Raw genomic sequence first — 16,894 nt, 5'->3', positions numbered from 1 at the left:
TGTAAACACCGCAAACCCAGAAGGAGAAGAATTACGAATTACGAGAATTTCTGAAGCCTTATGCGCCTCGTCTCATCTATACGCTCTTGCCAGTATCTGTCCGCGTTGTCGGTGACAACAAGCCACAGCACCAAGACCAGCAACACTAACGACTCCATGTCCTCCATGTTTATTGTTTACTATTCGGGTCGTGAGACTACCGCTTAAAAGCTCACTGATGTCACTGTTTGCGCTGCTTAACGACATCACCTGACGTCCACCCACTTTCGCTAACTCCACCCAGTGTGTCCACCCACTTCCAGCCAGCACGGTTCAGCGCGGTTGTAGTCGAAATGCAACTCCAACAGCCCCGCTCAGCCCGACTCAGCACGGCACGGCTCAGCCCGACTCAGCCGCGTTTGTAGTGGAAAAGCGGCATAAGAGTCCTTATATAAATGTCTGCGCTGTGACTGAGCTCTAATCAAGAACAGATGCACGGGGATTAGTCCGAATGGCGCTGCGAGATGTGTGGCCATGACAGATGAAACCAGACACCTGTTTGACGTATGTAGTGTGATATTGTTTGGTAACTCTACAGTAGTGGTGTAAAGTGAAAGTGCTGGTTCACTGCTGTCCCCCAGGCACCCAGCAGAGTCACACCATAATAAATGTGCTGGTGTCGTTTCTGGCACATGGCATGCGGCGTCAAAGAAAGGAATAAATATGTATTCGTAACTGCGATGAGCATCTCATTATTGGTTTCACCGTCACAAGACGGTGCAGTGATTTACTGAGGTGAAAAACATGACACGACAATTCGATGGTTCGTTCATGGTGCTGTAATAATATTCTATTCAGGGTGATTTTGTGCTCATAAACTCAGCAGGAGTTCTGATTTTATCCAGTGACTAAATACCCATCTATATTAGCCCTGTGACAGACTGCCAAAACCCCGCTTCACTCCTGAAGTCAACTGGGATTGGCTCCAGCTTCTCCACGACCCTGACGGATGAGTGGTGTAGATAACAGATGGATGGATGCTTCAGTTTTAAGTAAATAAATCCCTTTAAATATGTTGTTTTCATATTAAAATCATTAGTAAGCAACAATATCCTATTAATAAGAAAATATCGTCTAATTATCGTTATTGAGAAAATCCCAGAAAATATCGAGATACCATTTTCTGTCAGTATCACACAGCCATAAACCATACCTGAAACAGGAGCAATGATGTAGCCATGATCAAGCCAGGTTCGCTCAGACGAGATGCCTTCTGGCCAACATCCTTCCACAGAGAGGTCGGGGTGAGCCTCATGACCGAGGTGTTCTGTTGCTCGATCCCTTTGTGACATGTGGGCTAATTTTGTGACAGTAGATGTTGCTCGTTTTGTTATGGCCATTTCATTCAGGACAGCGTCTCTTTTTTGTTGCAATTTCATCCTTGATAATTTCAGCTCAATGGCAGCCTTCCTCATGAAACAATACTTCTTAAGGAGATTGTTAGCCATCAAGACTTGTACAAGCTTTTTTCTTTTCTTTGAATTAGTCTCAGACATTTTCTTTTGGATAGAATGAGCAAGACAGAAACCTAAAGTCAACCGTCTTCGGACTTCAGTTCTGCTGGCTGACTCAGTAAGTTTCTTGGCTTTTGTAGCTGGGGAATCACTAACCCATAGTTTGGTACATGCATTACTGGTAGCACGAAGGTTAGACTCTTGGATTATCTTTTTATGGCGTCGTTTGTATCTAGCAAATTCATTTTTGAGGTTTTGAACTTGTTGCTGCCATTTTTCAATCATTCGATAGGCCTTTCCGTCTTCACGATACATCTTTCTCCCTGCCCTTCTTTGATGGGATGGGGCTGGGGAACCAATGTTTTGATGGGCATTTCTCACTGGTGTTATAAGCAAAGCTGGTTCAGCATTATTTGCATGCCTCTCTGCTTCTTTCTTGGCCATGCGTTCTTTACGTTTTGACTCGCGCCACTTTTGAAGCTGTTCTCTGTACGAGCAGTCAGATAAGTCATGGACAGTTTTGATCTTACCAGCTGCTTTTCTTTGCCGATACCTGAAAAATGAAGAATATTTTGTAGACCATCCATTTCTCAACATGTCTGCACTTCAGAAGTAAAAGTGCCTTGATTTTGAATATTCCCATACCAAACCAGCTTTTAAAAGCTGCCTATTTTCATAAAGTTCATAGTTTGTAATATTTCTGTAATATTCAGGTTCAGTTTTGAATATACTAACCTTTGCCTTTCTCTTTCTTTGTATAGCTCATGAGCTTCAGGATCTCGGTATAGCCTTGCTCTGCGTTTAGCCATAAGGATCTTTTTTGGAATCCAGTTCTCTTTGCCTTTACCACCAGCCATTGTTTAGGCCTAGATATGAAAAGAATACATCATTAGGCTCAAGCAGATCGATATTTTAAAGCTGTACTGCCTTTCAGATTTTTCAAGCGTAGTTCATAAAAAGAATTTTCCCGACACCCAATTATTTTTGTTTGTGGACCGAAAGCTCGAATCACAGACTTCCAATTTTATTAGTTTTTTCTTTTTTTAATACAATGATTAATGAATTTATCTCTGTGTGGCCCTAAATTCTCCGCTACTTTTTCCTGCTTCACCATGACCCAATTCAACATACTATGTCCTGCATCACGTGGTGGGCTTTCCCCGTTCATGCAAGACATTGCGGGACACAAATTTGAAACAGGAGAGAAAAATGGAGGACGTGAGTGTGCGAATGAAGTGTCAAAGAGCGACTACAGTAACAGAAAGTGAGAAGAAAAGATGTTAATTTTACATACGAAGGAAAGGAAACGCAGGACCAAACTAATAAATATGGGCGCTCAGCGAGCACCTCGGTGTGATCAGCTGTTCGTTTAGCAACAGAATGATGGAACAGTCAGTGCACGCTCAAAGGGAAACCTGTAGATGGCAGTAATGCAACACTGTGGATGCCAGCTGCCGTAAAACCCAAAAGAAGAAGGTAAACCTGCGCATGCGCACACGGACTTCCTCTGTCTGCTTGACTGCGCCAAGTGAGCGATGTCATGCACATTATTTGCTTTAATCCGCTCAAATTAAATAACTTCCCAGCCACAGAATGGTCTGATATTTTGTGATATATTACAGAAATAAACATATCACAATCACCACATTTCAGACGCAACTAAATTTCACCGTCTAGCTTTAACTGAACTTCTGTGACCTATAAACATTAGACCAAGCCATAAGTCTAAAAAAAAAAAAAAAGGCTATTCAGGAATTAAACATTTTGTCTTTACCGTTACCCTACAGAGTAACGGTAAAGACAACACTGGGTAATGGTAAGGACATCTCATGGCATTTTTAGGTTACTGAGTGCAGAATAAATGATAAATTATGCATTTATTATCCCATCTTAGTACTTAGTTAACTAAACTTTTTCAACATGCAGAAGCATTATATTTATCATTCAGGGGTAACAGGAGAGAGAGTTCATTTCCCTGACATCTCAAAATTTCATATTTACCTGATCACTATCCTGGATTCCAACACTCATGCACCAGTGATTTTTTTCAAAATGGCTGCTCAACATCCTGGTCCTTCTTCATGGAGTTGCACTGCCCTCTATCATCAAAGCCCTGAATTACAGCATGATTTTACCAGTTGGGGATCAGGAGAGTGCCCATTCCTGCACGTGTATTTCAGTCTGTACACCAAAATCTGTGGAAGCAAAGATCATGATATTTTCCACAATAAAGAGTGGCGGTATCGAGGTAATATTTCAGAAAGAAAAGTGAAAATTAAAAAAGAGGATTATTTGCATTCAAATTCCACTAATCTTCGTTTAGACACATGGCGGTAATAACATTGTTATATTTAGGCTAAATAACATTTTTGCACTGTTAAATAATAAATGTATAATAGACAGCCAGGATTAATGGTTTTAAAGAAAAAACAAGCTATATGTTTAAAACTGAATTTGTCACATTTTCTGAGAATGACCCATCCCAGCTATTCCACCAGAACCGGGCCGGCACTGAACCGAGCTTTAACCGCTTCCGGCCGATGGCTGGAGTGGAGTCAGCTTCATGAAAGCGCCGGCGACAAACAAACCGACTCCCTCGGAGTATCGTGAAGTCCGGACCTTCATCCCGGCGGACCGCTCGAACCCATCCGCTCCGTTCAGAACCGCTGTTCGGGAAGCCATGAAAACTCAGCTGCGGCTGCTTGTGTGTGTTTGTTTGACAGCCAGGTACAGAACAGGGACACTGAGATGTCGCCTCTGCTGTTATTATTATTATTATTATTATTATTTCTTGCTGCATTAACCGGAAGTGAGTTTACACAACAACGAGTTTCCGCCTTCTCAAACCCGGAAGTGTGAAAAGAGCGAATCAGGAGAAAGCTGCCTTGGGCTTCATCCTTAGCTGCTAATAAACACTAATAATTTAACAAACACTGTTTAGTGACCATGAAACAAGCTGCACTTTCACACACCTCATCTCCGGCTTTAACACACACCTCATCTCCGGCTGTTCTCATAAACTGTCCTACAAAGCCCCACTGCGCATGCGCAGAGCACAAAACGTCATTTCTTGGCATTGTGTGGTTGGTTGAAGAGAGCAACTGGACTTGCTTGAAGATTCTTGAAAACATTTCGCCTCTCATCCTAAAGGCTTCCTCACTTCTGTCTGACTAATAGGGAGAATCTCATCTCATCTCATTATCTGTAGCCGCTTTATCCTTCTACAGGGTCGCAGGCGAGCTGGAGCCTATCCCAGCTGACTACGGGCGAAAGGCGGGGTTCACCCTGGACAAGTCGCCAGGTCATCACAGGGCTGACACGTAGACACAGACAACCATTCACACTCACATTCACACCTATGCTCAATTTAGAGTCACCAGTTAACCTAACCTGCATGTCTTTGGACTGTGGGGGAAACCGGAGCACCCGGAGGAAACCCACGCGGACACGGGGAGAACATGCAAACTCTGCACAGAAAGGCCCTCGCCGGCCACAGGGCTCGAACCCGGACCTTCTTGCTGTGAGGCGACAGCGCTAACCACTACACCACCGTGCTGCCCTTAATAGGGAGAATCTGTGAAGATAATCCGAATCAGAATGCTGATGGCTGATAAAAGATGTCTTAGACCCCCACCTCTGTTCAGTGATGGTCGTTCCAGGTTGACAGAAATGAACGATCCTCTCTGGCTAAGATGTCTGCCAGTTTTCTGGAAGTCCTCTCATAGGGATCTCATCCCAAAGTGCGTAGAAACATATCTGTGACGAATTACATTACAGATTACTATGGACCTGGATGACTGAGATTCGTCACAGATATATTTCTTGGCATTTGAACAGATTTTTGTCCTACATCAGCTGTGCTATAAACGGTGCAGATTAACGGCGTGCATTCAATCTTTACTACTTAATCTAACATAGTGCTGATTTCTAACCATTGCGTGAGTCTTGCAATGGGCAATTCCATGTAAATGTCAACCTCACCATGCAAAAATAAAGCAACATGTAATACATCAAAACCACTCCCAGAGATATCACCTACGCCTGTATTTTACAGATGTGAATAAGTTGAACCAATTTGTAACCAACCTAATACAGTCTTTCTTTCTTATAATGTAAACCCCAAGCTAAAATCAACTTTGATCATGTACAATTCTATATTATTCCCACAAGCCACAGAAATGTATGCTAAAATCCACAAAACAGCAAAACAATAGCCATCCTAAATATTATTTAAGAACTTTGATAGTTTTAGCTGATATTTAGAGAGTTTTTCAAAGGGTTATGGTGGTTAAATTGCTGATTTTCTAAACATACGCCATGTCTATTTCAGACGCGTCACATCCATAACGGAATTTCGTCACATCCATAACGCTGACTTTTCCTTCCGAAACTCTGCATGAAATACAAAATATTTTAAACAAAGATTTTTTAATATTCACCTTGGACCCCTCTATCAAATGGATATCTCCATTTCGACATTAGGTTTACGATTTCACAGAGTTTGATAAAAATGTACAGTCACCCAAGAAAAGTGATACTTTATCTGTCACATCCATAACGCATCTTTTATTAGCATTTTCTGGCATGCCCTAGATGTACTATGGGAATTGTTCTTGTTCTATCACTTCTCCAGTATGGTACAGCCTTAAAATATGCAACACCTGTTTAAATACTGGGAGACAATAAAACATGCACCGGGTCATTTGTTGCCATTTTGAGTTCAAGTGTCACATCCATAACGCTGGAATTGCTCCAATACATCTGAAATATCTCCGCTTCACGATCTTCCACCAAAGCGCTTCAACTTCTGACCTATCTGACCAGCTGTTGGAGTTGTTCTACACCCTACTCGTTCTTCAGAGCCCCACTGCGCACGCGCACAACACAAGTTTTGTAAGATTTGGTGCAAATCCGTAAACCTGTTCAAAACAAATAGTTGGCCATCTTGAAGTGTTCCAATAAAATGAAATCATTCAAAATGAGTTGTGGAAGTTTGTTTTCTGTGTGCTGTTGCGTCGCCAGACAAGGAGAACGGCTGGATGAACAGGAGAAAGGTAAAACTCAGTTATTTAACTCGAGTGGAGGTGGAGAAAATGAGTTTAATTCCAGAAATGGTGGACTGACACTAAGTGGAATGTTATGCTTCTCTGGGTTGGGTGTGTTAAATGAAAGTAAGCTTTAAAAAAGTTATTGACTGAATGAAAACTGTGTTGATGCTCCAATATGTTGTTATGCCGTTTTATGTCTTGCAATAAAAATAACATAACATTTATTGTGTAAGTGAGACATTAATTGTTCAAGTTGCTGATACTTACAAATAAGTAAGGTGTAGATTCTGCAAGTAAACCTTACAATCAGGAATTAGGTTCCATTACACAGCTGAAAGTAAGAGAAACCCATTTAACACCAGTAAACACAACTTTGCTCCAAGTAACCTTTACTAGCTGGTATGAAGTAAACATTACGAGTTGGTTTTAAGCAACCTCAACATTCAAGTTCCAAGTAAGGATAACAAATATTTTCAGTGGAGATTACTTTTAAACGTAAAGATAACTTGAAAGAGAACAAGTTATATTACTTCATTTATTGGAGGCAACGAGTTTCCACCTTTTTTCAAGTAAGCTTAACTTATTCTTTTTTACAGTGAGTGTAGTATATTCTGGTGGGGTCATTTGAATTGTCAAAACTTCCTACATTCATATGTTAATGTAAAGGCGTATCTGATGGTCATTGAGTTGTCAGAAAGTCCTGCATTCATATATTAAAGTAAAAGAATATTCTGACGAGGTCGTTTGAACTGTCAGAACGTCCTACACTCCTATCCTGTAGAAGCATATTCTGACGGGGTCATATGAGTTGTGAGAACGTCCTGCGGTGTCATTTGAATTGTAAGAACGTCCTACACTCATTTTAATAGAGCAAATGGTACTTGTGAATAGTGACAAAAATAAAACCTATTAATTCTACATATTCTGACGGAGTCGTTTGAATTGTCAGGACGTCCTACATTCATATGAATTCTGACAGGGTTGGTGGACGTTGTATCAGTGTAGAAGCTGTTCTTTGCAGAGGGAAAAAACGCGAACTATAACTAAAAGTTAAAGTTGAATCACACTGTAGGATTTCCTGCAATGTAGGACTGCTCGACAGACATGTCTGACATCCCCTCCTACCGTAGGACGCTTCGTGGATGGAGGACCGTTTATCAGAACACCGGCTTAACACAGAACCTCCAACACAAACGCACACAACTCTGGGCTTTCAGAGGAGTTCAGCTTTTTCCCTGGAACTCTATCTGTGTAACCCCGCCCAGGAGGATTAAACCCCGCCCAGGAGGATTTATTCACACACAGAGAGGAGAATGATGGAAACCCCGATGGTGAAAGACACCAACAGGATCAATAAACCCTCCAGCTGCTGCTTCTTCTGTGGTGAGTTTCGGTTTACCTGAGAGTTCGTGTTCACAGCGCCGCCTGCTGGAGACCTCTGTTCATCACAGCACAGACACACAACCCGTCCACTGCTCTCCGGTTCCGAGTCATGGGTCATGGCGGTGATGATTCATTACATTGCACGGCCTGCTGGGGGGCGAGATGTGTGAAGCGCGCCCTGCTGTGGGGCGAGATGTGTGACACGCACCCTGCTGGGGGGCGAGATGTGTGAAGCGCGCCCTGCTGTGGGGCGAGATGTGTGACGCGCGCCCTGCTGTGGGGCGAGATGTGTGAGGTGCGCCTTGCTGTGGGGTGAGATGTGTGACGCGCGCCCTGCTGTGGGGCGAGATGTGTGATGCACGCCCTGCTGTGGGGCGAGATGTGTGACGCGCGCCCTGCTGTGGGGCGAGATGTGTGAGGTGCGCCTTGCTGTGGGGTGAGATGTGTGACGCGCGCCCTGCTGTGGGGCGAGATGTGTGATGCACGCCCTGCTGTGGGGCGAGATGTGTGACGCGCGCCCTGCTGTGGGGCGAGATGTGTGACGCGTGCCTTGCTGTGTGACGAGATGTGTGACGCGTGCCCTGCTGTGGGGCGAGATGTGTGACGCGCGCCCTGCTGGGGGCGAGATGTGTGACGCGTGCCTTGCTGTGTGACGAGATGAGCTCTAGCTGGCATCGTCATTGGACAACGTCACTGTGACATCCACCTTCCTGATTCGCTGGCGTTGGTCATGTGATGCGACTGCTGAAAAATGGTGCGGACTTCCGCCTTGTATCACCTTTCATTAAAGAGTATAAAAGTATGAAAATACTGCAAATACTGATGCAAATACTGCCCATTGTGTAGTTATGATTGTCTTTAGGCTTGCCATCCTTCCACTTGCAAGTGGTAAGTGATATGCGCTGGGATCACACACACAGCGGCTCAGTCCCGAATCACTGCTTGTTCACTTCACTCGCGCGCTCTGTGAGCTGCGCAGGGCCGGAGTGCGCACCCTCCAGAGGGCACTCGCTGTTCAGGGCGGAGTGATTTGGAGCGCAGGATGCCTGTGGAGCCGAGCGTATCCGTGTATTGGCGTTGCTGTGTGCACACTAATCGTTTTAAAAACGTTAATCTGATGATCCGCTGATACGGTCTAATGTAAACCCCACCTAACAGACCAGCCCCTGTGACCTTGTAGAAAATGTACATGCATGAGATCTAACATACATGTAGTGATCTCCGTCTCAATACACAACAGTGAAAATGACAAGTCGAGTATTTTAGTATTTATTATTGTTGTTGTTATTATAAATAAAATCACTGGCATTTGAAACAGCAAGTACAAAACAGTTTTGGAACAGGGAGTGGGAAAAATACACCTCAAGATTTGTGGTTGGAACGATACTATTCTCATGATCTACAAATGATCAAACTATTACAAATTAGCAGTGCTTCAGGTCTACAGATTCTGCTGCTCAATCTACTTCATCTTGAACTAACATCATTATCATTACCGTGCCGTTCCATTGGCTCTCGGCTTCACTCAGTAAGACTCCGACGCTGTAGACGTGTGGGCCTAGCCCCGGTGCTGAACACAGCTGAAGTGAGATCAGAAGAGCGAATACAACAGTGTTCGCTGATTATTTTGTAATGTGGTAGTTTTTCGAACTAAAATCTGCCAGAAATAGGGGTACAGTCGGAGTCCATTTCTGTCCCCCAAGGTACAATCGACACTAAAGTACCCCAGGGATCATTATTGGACCTCAAGGTAACTATGTGTACGTTTTTATATTTGTCTCAGTGTTTTTTTTTTCTTCATGTACTTAAGGTCATGAAATGTTCTCCTGAAGACCAGGGAGACAAACCTGCATGAACACACCACCACATTCATCCGAGTCTGAACACTTCCGGTTTGGTTTCCATGGTAACGGACAGTTACAGAGTTCTCCAGCAGGCGGCGCTGAACATTAACTGCGCTGTAAAATCACAACAGAAGAAGAAGAGCTGCAGCTTTTCTTTTCTTTTCTTTTCGACCTGAGTAAGCAGCTGAGCAGTCTGATGAGGTTCATTGTTCCTCCTGAAGCTCCTCCTGGCTGTGTTTCCCTGTCTGGGAGAGCGCAGGGCTGCAGGGCTGAGAGGAGGAGCAGCACTGCACTGCACTGACAGCCTGAGCTGCTGGGGTTCACACACACACACAGGTACACACACACACACACACTCTCAGCCTGCTTCAGGGAAAACACACACTCTCAACATACACACACTCATTCATGAGTGAAAACTTGCTGAATTATTGTTGTTTATCAGTGAGAGAGTGAGACACTGGTTAATAATAATAATAATAATAATAATAATAATGTAGTTATCCATCACTAACATCAGGCCTCATTTAGGATCTCAATCTTTTCAGAAAGTTGTGTGTAAATGTTTGTGTGAACCAAACTGAACTAAAAGTGTGTATGTATTGATTTTATTTGAGTGATTCCACGCTTATGGGTACTGAAATGGGGACATGAACTTATTTTTAAAAATTCACCTAAAACCATTTCTTTTTTTTACCATCAGGTCACAAAACATGTAATCTTTAATGAATGATATGTTAAAAGATAACTTTAATTTTCTGAGATGTAATAAAAACATATTTATATGCCAAAGTCAGAACGTAACAGAAGTGTTGTGGACATATAGATTCTCAATTTTAACAATGTAGAATTACTTTTTGAAACATAGGAAGGTGATGTTTTAGCAAATATAATTAATAAACATGGGTGCTCCGGTTTCCCCCACAGTCCAAAGACATGCAGGTTAGGTTAACTGGTGACTCTAAATTGAGCGTAGGTGTGAATGTGAGTGTGAATGGTTGTCTGTGTCTATGTGTCAGCCCTGTGATGACCTGGCGACTTGTCCAGGGTGAACCCCGCCTTTCGCCCGTAGTCAGCTGGGATAGGATCCAGCTTGCCTGCGACCCTGTAGAAGGATAAAGCGGCTAGAGATAATGAATGAATGAATTAATTAATAAACATGTGTAGTAGAATAAACATACACATTCTTTCAATAAGATTAACATGGTATATAGCTAGATTGTAATTAATTTGTAACAGACACGAGATGGACAATCGTAACGGAAGTAATGTAACAGACATCATTTTGGAACTCATAGGCTTGACTTTGGCATATAAATATGTTTTTATTACATCTCAGAAAATTAAAGTTATCTTTTAACATATCATTCATTAAAGATTACATGTTTTGTGACCTGATGGTAAAAAAAGAAATGGTTTTAGGTGAATAAGTTCATGTCCCCATTTCAGTACCCATAAGCGTGGAATCATATATATTCCAAAAAAGTTGGGACAAAGTGCAAATTCTAAATAAAAACGGAATGCAATAATTTACAAATCTCAAAAACTGATATTGTATTCACAATAGAACATAGACAACATATCAAATGTCGAAAGTGAGACATTTTGAAATTTCATGCCAAATATTGGCTCATTTGAAATTTCATGACAGCAACACATCTCAAAAAAGTTGGGACAGGGGCAATAAGAGGCTGGAAAAGTTAAAGGTACAAAAAAGGAACAGCTGGAGGACCAAATTGCAACTCATTAGGTCAATTGGCAATAGGTCATTAACATGACTGGGTATAAAAAGAGCATCTTGGAGTGGCAGCGGCTCTCAGAAGTAAAGATGGGAAGAGGATCACCAATCCCCCTAATTCTGCGCCGACAAATAGTGAAGCAATATCAGAAAGGAGTTCGACAGTGTAAAATTGCAAAGAGTTTGAACATATCATCATCTACAGTGCATAATATCATCAAAAGATTCAGAGAATCTGGAAGAATCTCTGTGCGTAAGGGTCAAGGCCGGAAAACCATACTGGGTGCCCGTGATCTTCGGGCCCTTAGACGGCACTGCATCACATACAGACATGCTTCTGTATTGGAAATCACAAAATGGGCTCAGGAATATTTCCAGAGAACATTATCTGTGAACACAATTCACCGTGCCATCCGCCGTTGCCAGCTAAAACTCTATAGTTCAAAGAAGAAGCCGTATCTAAACATGATCCAGAAGCGCAGACGTCTTCTCTGGGCCAAGGCTCATTTAAAATGGACTGTGGCAAAGTGGAAAACTGTTCTGTGGTCAGACGAATCAAAATTTGAAGTTCTTTATGGAAATCAGGGACGCCGTGTCATTCGGACTAAAGAGGAGAAGGACGACCCGAGTTGTTATCAGCGCTCAGTTCAGAAGCCTGCATCTCTGATGGTATGAGGTTGCATTAGTGCGTGTGGCATGGGCAGCTTACACATCTGGAAAGACACCATCAATGCTGAAAGGTATATCCAGGTTCTGGAGCAACATATGCTCCCATCCAGACGACGTCTCTTTCAGGGAAGACCTTGCATTTTCCAATATGACAATGCCAAACCACATACTGCATCAATTACAGCATCATGGCTGCGTAGAAGAAGGGTCCGGGTACTGAACTGGCCAGCCTGCAGTCCAGATCTTTCACCCATAGAAAACATTTGTCGCATCATAAAACGGAAGATACGACAAAAAAGACCTAAGACAGTTGAGCAACTAGAATCCTACATTAGACAAGAATGGGTTAACATTCCTATCCCTAAACTTGAGCAACTTGTCTCCTCAGTCCCCAGACGTTTACAGACTGTTGTAAAGAGAAAAGGGGATGTCTCACAGTGGGAAACATGGCCTTGTCCCAACTTTTTTGAGATGTGTTGTTGTCATGAAATTTAAAATCACCTAATTTTTCTCTTTAAATTATACATTTTCTCAGTTTAAACATTTGATATGTCATCTATGTTCTATTCTGAATAAAATATGGAATTTTGAAACTTCCACATCATTGCATTCCGTTTTTATTTACAATTTGTACTTTGTCCCAACTTTTTTGGAATCAGGGTTGTGTGTGTGTATATATATAATATAGAGATGCACCGATTGACCGGCTGCCAATCAGAATCGGCCAATTTTCACGTGATCAGCCATGACCAGCGACAGGCCGGTCAAAATCAAAATATGGGTTGTTTTACAATCAGGGTCCGCAAGCTAAAAATCACATTTAACACTTATTATCTTCAATATCAAAAGGCTTGACTAAATAAACTTGGTTGTTTATTGTAGCCCTGTGATCGCTCTATTTACCATGCAAAAAAACATTTGGTGATAACGTTATTTTTGGTGAATGTATGGCAATATATGTCATATTTAGCAAAATTACTCGTGTCATTTAGGCCGAATCCCATTTCACCCCTTGGACCAACCCCTTGGCCCTTCCCCTCCATTTTGCGCGTTCACGTGAAGGGGTAGGGGTATCCCAATCCCAGTTAACGCGGAGGGGTAGGGGAAGGGGGAGGGCTTCTGTACCCCTCCAAACGGAGATTTTCCTGGAGCAGACTCAGAACGAAGGGGTTTGAGTGATTTCCCACAATGCCATGCGGATTTCAGCGAGATTTCATGCGGATTTCATAAAGATGGCGGTTCCCGCGGCGAAAGATTGTCATAAATGTATTTTCTCCATTATTTACGTGTTTTAAGTTGTTATCCAGAGGAAACACGCCGCTTGATTCGCTTTCGAGCTGAGAATGAGCAGCGATTTCTGAAATCCAAGCTGCTGCTAAAAAGCTTTGGGAGTGAGTATTGTTTTCGGTTGCTTTACTGCGTACGTTTTGTTCTGTTATTCTCGCTTTTATTGTTTACATGAGTGTTCTGACACCTCATTCTGTCGGATGTGGTGCACGAAGCGCCAAAGATCTCCCATTCAGTGGTGTTAGTTAACAAATCACACCCTGCCAGCAGAGATTTCTGGCTCTGACTGTAGCGGCTGGTCGCAGCCAATGACGCATTTGGTTGCGTTTTGCTAACGTAAACGCTGACGGAGGTACGCGATGACGTATGCGATCATTGAAGGGCTATCCCAATACGTAAGGGTTGAATTTCAAGCCCTATCCCTTGTAGCTCAGTTTCAAGGGGAAGGGCCAAGGGGAAGGCGAAGGGGGAGGGGGAGGGGTAGAAATTAGAATTGGGATTGGGCCTTAGAAAAAGTGCTTTTTTTGCCCACAGGTAGCTCCAAAAGGGATGCACTTAAATCATTCTTTATACCATAAAACACATATTTGGTTCCATATCATTGGAAACATAGTTAAGTTTTAATGTTGAATGCCAGTAAGTTTTCAGACTATTTTGATCAAATTAGTCTGTAATTGTGTCAAAAAAACGTCCTCTCCGAGACAGCTAATTTTTCAATATAAAATAACATATCTAAAATTATTATTTTCATCCTATAATGTGGTCAAGATATTGGGACATAAATATTAGAGACAACTAACACAAAGCTTACAGCCTTATATTTAAAAGCACTATGGAAGTAGTGGATTCTGAATTGTCAAAAAAAAAATGTCCTCTCCGAGAATCACTTCATTTGTTTCTCCCACCTTATAGCAGATTACACAAAACTACCATCAAAAAATTACCTGAAATCTGTTCTTTAACTTGTCCTTCACTTAAACACTGGTACAAGAACCAGTTTGAATCAATTTGAATTTTGGACCCCTGTGACACAAACTTTGTACCCTGATTGTAAAACAACCCATCTGCCAATTTTCTGCCGATCAAAACTTGTGTATCACATGACCACACCACGCGCAATACCAAACTCACACAGCCTAGAACTCACTCGAGTTAACGGTAACCAAGATGTTGGCTATATGGAAGTTCTTTAGTGTGTCTGAAGAAGACAACAACTTTGCAATTTGTGACACCTGCAAATGCCAAGTAAGGCGTGGAGGGACCACGGCAAAAACATTTGGTACAACCAATTTGATCCGGCATTTAAAACGGCATCACCTAGCTGATTTCGCAAAGTTTGAAGATGCTAACAAAGGCTGCCAGACTAAACGTCAAGCTGATATGAGCTCTGAACCAGGTGATGATCCATCCACTAGTCAGCAACCTCTGGTAAATTTTTTTCAGCAGTGAAAAGAGTAAAGCCATAACAAGGAAAATTATGGAGTTCATTGCTCTGGATGATCAGCTGTTTTCCGTGGTTGAAAATATCGGTTTCAGAAGTCTTATTAACCACCTGAGCCCAAGATATGAATGAAATACCAAGCAGACGGTATTTCTCGGATGTTGCGCTTAAGGAGATGTTTGAGAACGTCTCACAGTTCATTCACAGAATCTTGCATGCAAATCCCAAAACTCGTTTTAGTTTTACCATGGACATTTGGACGTCTAATGTAAGCCTGATGTCGATGCTGAGCCTAACTGCACAGTGGGTGGATGACAATTTTCAACTCCACCATTGCCCCTTTTCCACCAAAGCAGTTCCAGGGCTGGTTCGGGGCCAGTGCTTAGTTTGGAACTGGGTTTTCTGATTCCACTGACAAGGAACTGGCTCTGGGGCCAGAAAAACCAGTTCCAGGCTCGCACCAACTCTCTGCTGGGCCAGAGGAAAGAACCGCTTACGTCAGCGGGGGGGCGGAGTTGTTAAGACCAACAACAATAACAAGACCGCGAAAGATCGCCATTTTTAAGCGACGAGAAGCAGCAGCTGTACAAACGCAAAGTCAGCCATTATTATTACTGTTGTTGTTGTTGCTGCTGCTTCTTCCATGTTGTTTTTGCTTCGATATTCACGCTAAGGTTTATGCAAACGTAGTGACGTAACTGACGTATACAGCAACGTAACTGACGTATACAGCAACGTAATGACGTGGCTTCCCTTAGCACCGCGAGCTATGGAAAAGCAAACTGGTTCTCAGCTGGCTCGCAAGTTGAACGAGTTGTGAACCAGCACCCGCACCGGCCCCGAACCAGCCCTGGAACTGATTTGGTGGAAAAGAGGTACATGTCATGCTACAATGTCAAGAGATGACCGGGTCCCACACTGCCGCGAATCTGGTCTTTGCCTTCGAGAGAATGCTACAACATTGGGGAATCGACGAGACAAGGGTTCATGTGGTGTTGCGGGACAATGCGAGGAACATGATTAAAGCAGTGAAAGACGCTGACTTGCCAAGCTTGCCCTGCATGGCACACACGCTGCAGCTGGCAGTGAACGAGTGTCTGCTGTCCCAACGCAGCATCATTGACACGGTGAAAACGGGGAGAAAAATCGTTGGACATTTTAAACACTCACCACTGGCCTCCTCACGTCTGTATACTATCCAAGCAGAGCTCGGTCAACAAAGGAAATGCCTACAACAAGATGTCATTACAAGATGGAATAGCACCTTCTATATGCTACAGTCATTGATTGAGCAGAAATGTGCGCTAGGGGCTTTCGCAGCAGACCACGAACTACCAGCCACTCTAAGTGCGAATCAGTGGGGGTTAATTGAGAACGTGCTCACTCTTCTCGCTCCTTTGGAACAGCTTACAAAGGAGATAAGTTCATCAACTGCATTAGCCTCAGACGTCATTCCATCAATCACTGTACTGAAACGGCTTTTGGAGAGAACAGCTGATACAGGCCATGGAGTGGGTACGGCAAAATCAACCTTGTTGGAGGCAGTTCGGAGAAGGTTTGGTGACATCGAAAAGGAGCCCCTTTACACGTTGGCCACGGTTCTTGACCCAAGGTAAGTTGGTAATGTAGGCCTATGTATGTATGTAATGTAGCCTATTTAAACAAACAACTCATGAAACAATTATTTTTGAATCTTACTATTGTGCAAAAGGTATAAAAATCGTTACTTCTCGAGAGAACTGAAAGATCAAGTGATCCAGGAGCTTCAGACTGCACTGCAGAGGGAGTTCACATGCACACCAGAGGAACCTGCTGAAGAATCCATAGCCTCTGAACCTGACCCAGAGGAAGCATCTGCTGCCAAAAAGCCATGCAGCATACTGCTTTCACTTCATGATGAAATCTTGAAGGAAAATACTGAGGTGGAACAACATCTGGCCAGCCCCTTGTCTGTGCAGGTACAGAGCTACGTGCCTATTGGCAGAGGTGAG

The 16,894-nt window shown here is 43.0% G+C and overlaps 2 protein-coding genes across 4 annotated transcripts in view; one reads left to right on the top strand and one right to left on the bottom strand.

Annotated features, from left to right (window-relative positions):
• Window positions 1-4,519, bottom strand: part of LOC132883068 (zinc finger protein 239-like) — a 39,066-nt gene extending 34,547 nt beyond the window's left edge. The window contains exons 1-4 of one of the 3 annotated variants that reach the window (XM_060916226.1): window positions 4,466-4,519; window positions 3,495-3,688; window positions 2,229-2,359; window positions 1,193-2,046 (exon numbers count right to left, since the gene is read on the bottom strand). In XM_060916226.1, the coding sequence (XP_060772209.1) occupies window positions 1,193-2,046; window positions 2,229-2,350 (976 nt within the window). In that variant the 5' untranslated portion in view covers window positions 2,351-2,359; window positions 3,495-3,688; window positions 4,466-4,519. Of the gene's footprint in view, window positions 1-1,192; window positions 2,047-2,228; window positions 2,360-3,494; window positions 3,689-3,954; window positions 4,417-4,465 lie in introns of those variants that run through there. The other 2 variants (XM_060916225.1, XM_060916227.1) reach the window with 2 other exon arrangements.
• A 5,425-nt stretch (window positions 4,520-9,944) lies between these two features.
• LOC132883073 (zinc finger protein 436-like) overlaps window positions 9,945-16,894 on the top strand; it is a 30,819-nt gene continuing 23,869 nt past the window's right edge. The window contains exon 1 of the mRNA XM_060916237.1: window positions 9,945-10,104. The gene's annotated coding sequence lies outside the window, so the exon portion shown is untranslated. The remainder of the gene's footprint in view (window positions 10,105-16,894) is intronic.

The sequence above is a fragment of the Neoarius graeffei genome, chromosome 3 (assembly GCF_027579695.1).
Source record: "Neoarius graeffei isolate fNeoGra1 chromosome 3, fNeoGra1.pri, whole genome shotgun sequence".
NCBI classification, from domain to species: domain Eukaryota; kingdom Metazoa; phylum Chordata; class Actinopteri; order Siluriformes; family Ariidae; genus Neoarius; species Neoarius graeffei.
Note: the sequence above shows the minus strand (reverse complement) of the source record. Positions and strands in the feature narration are given on the sequence as shown.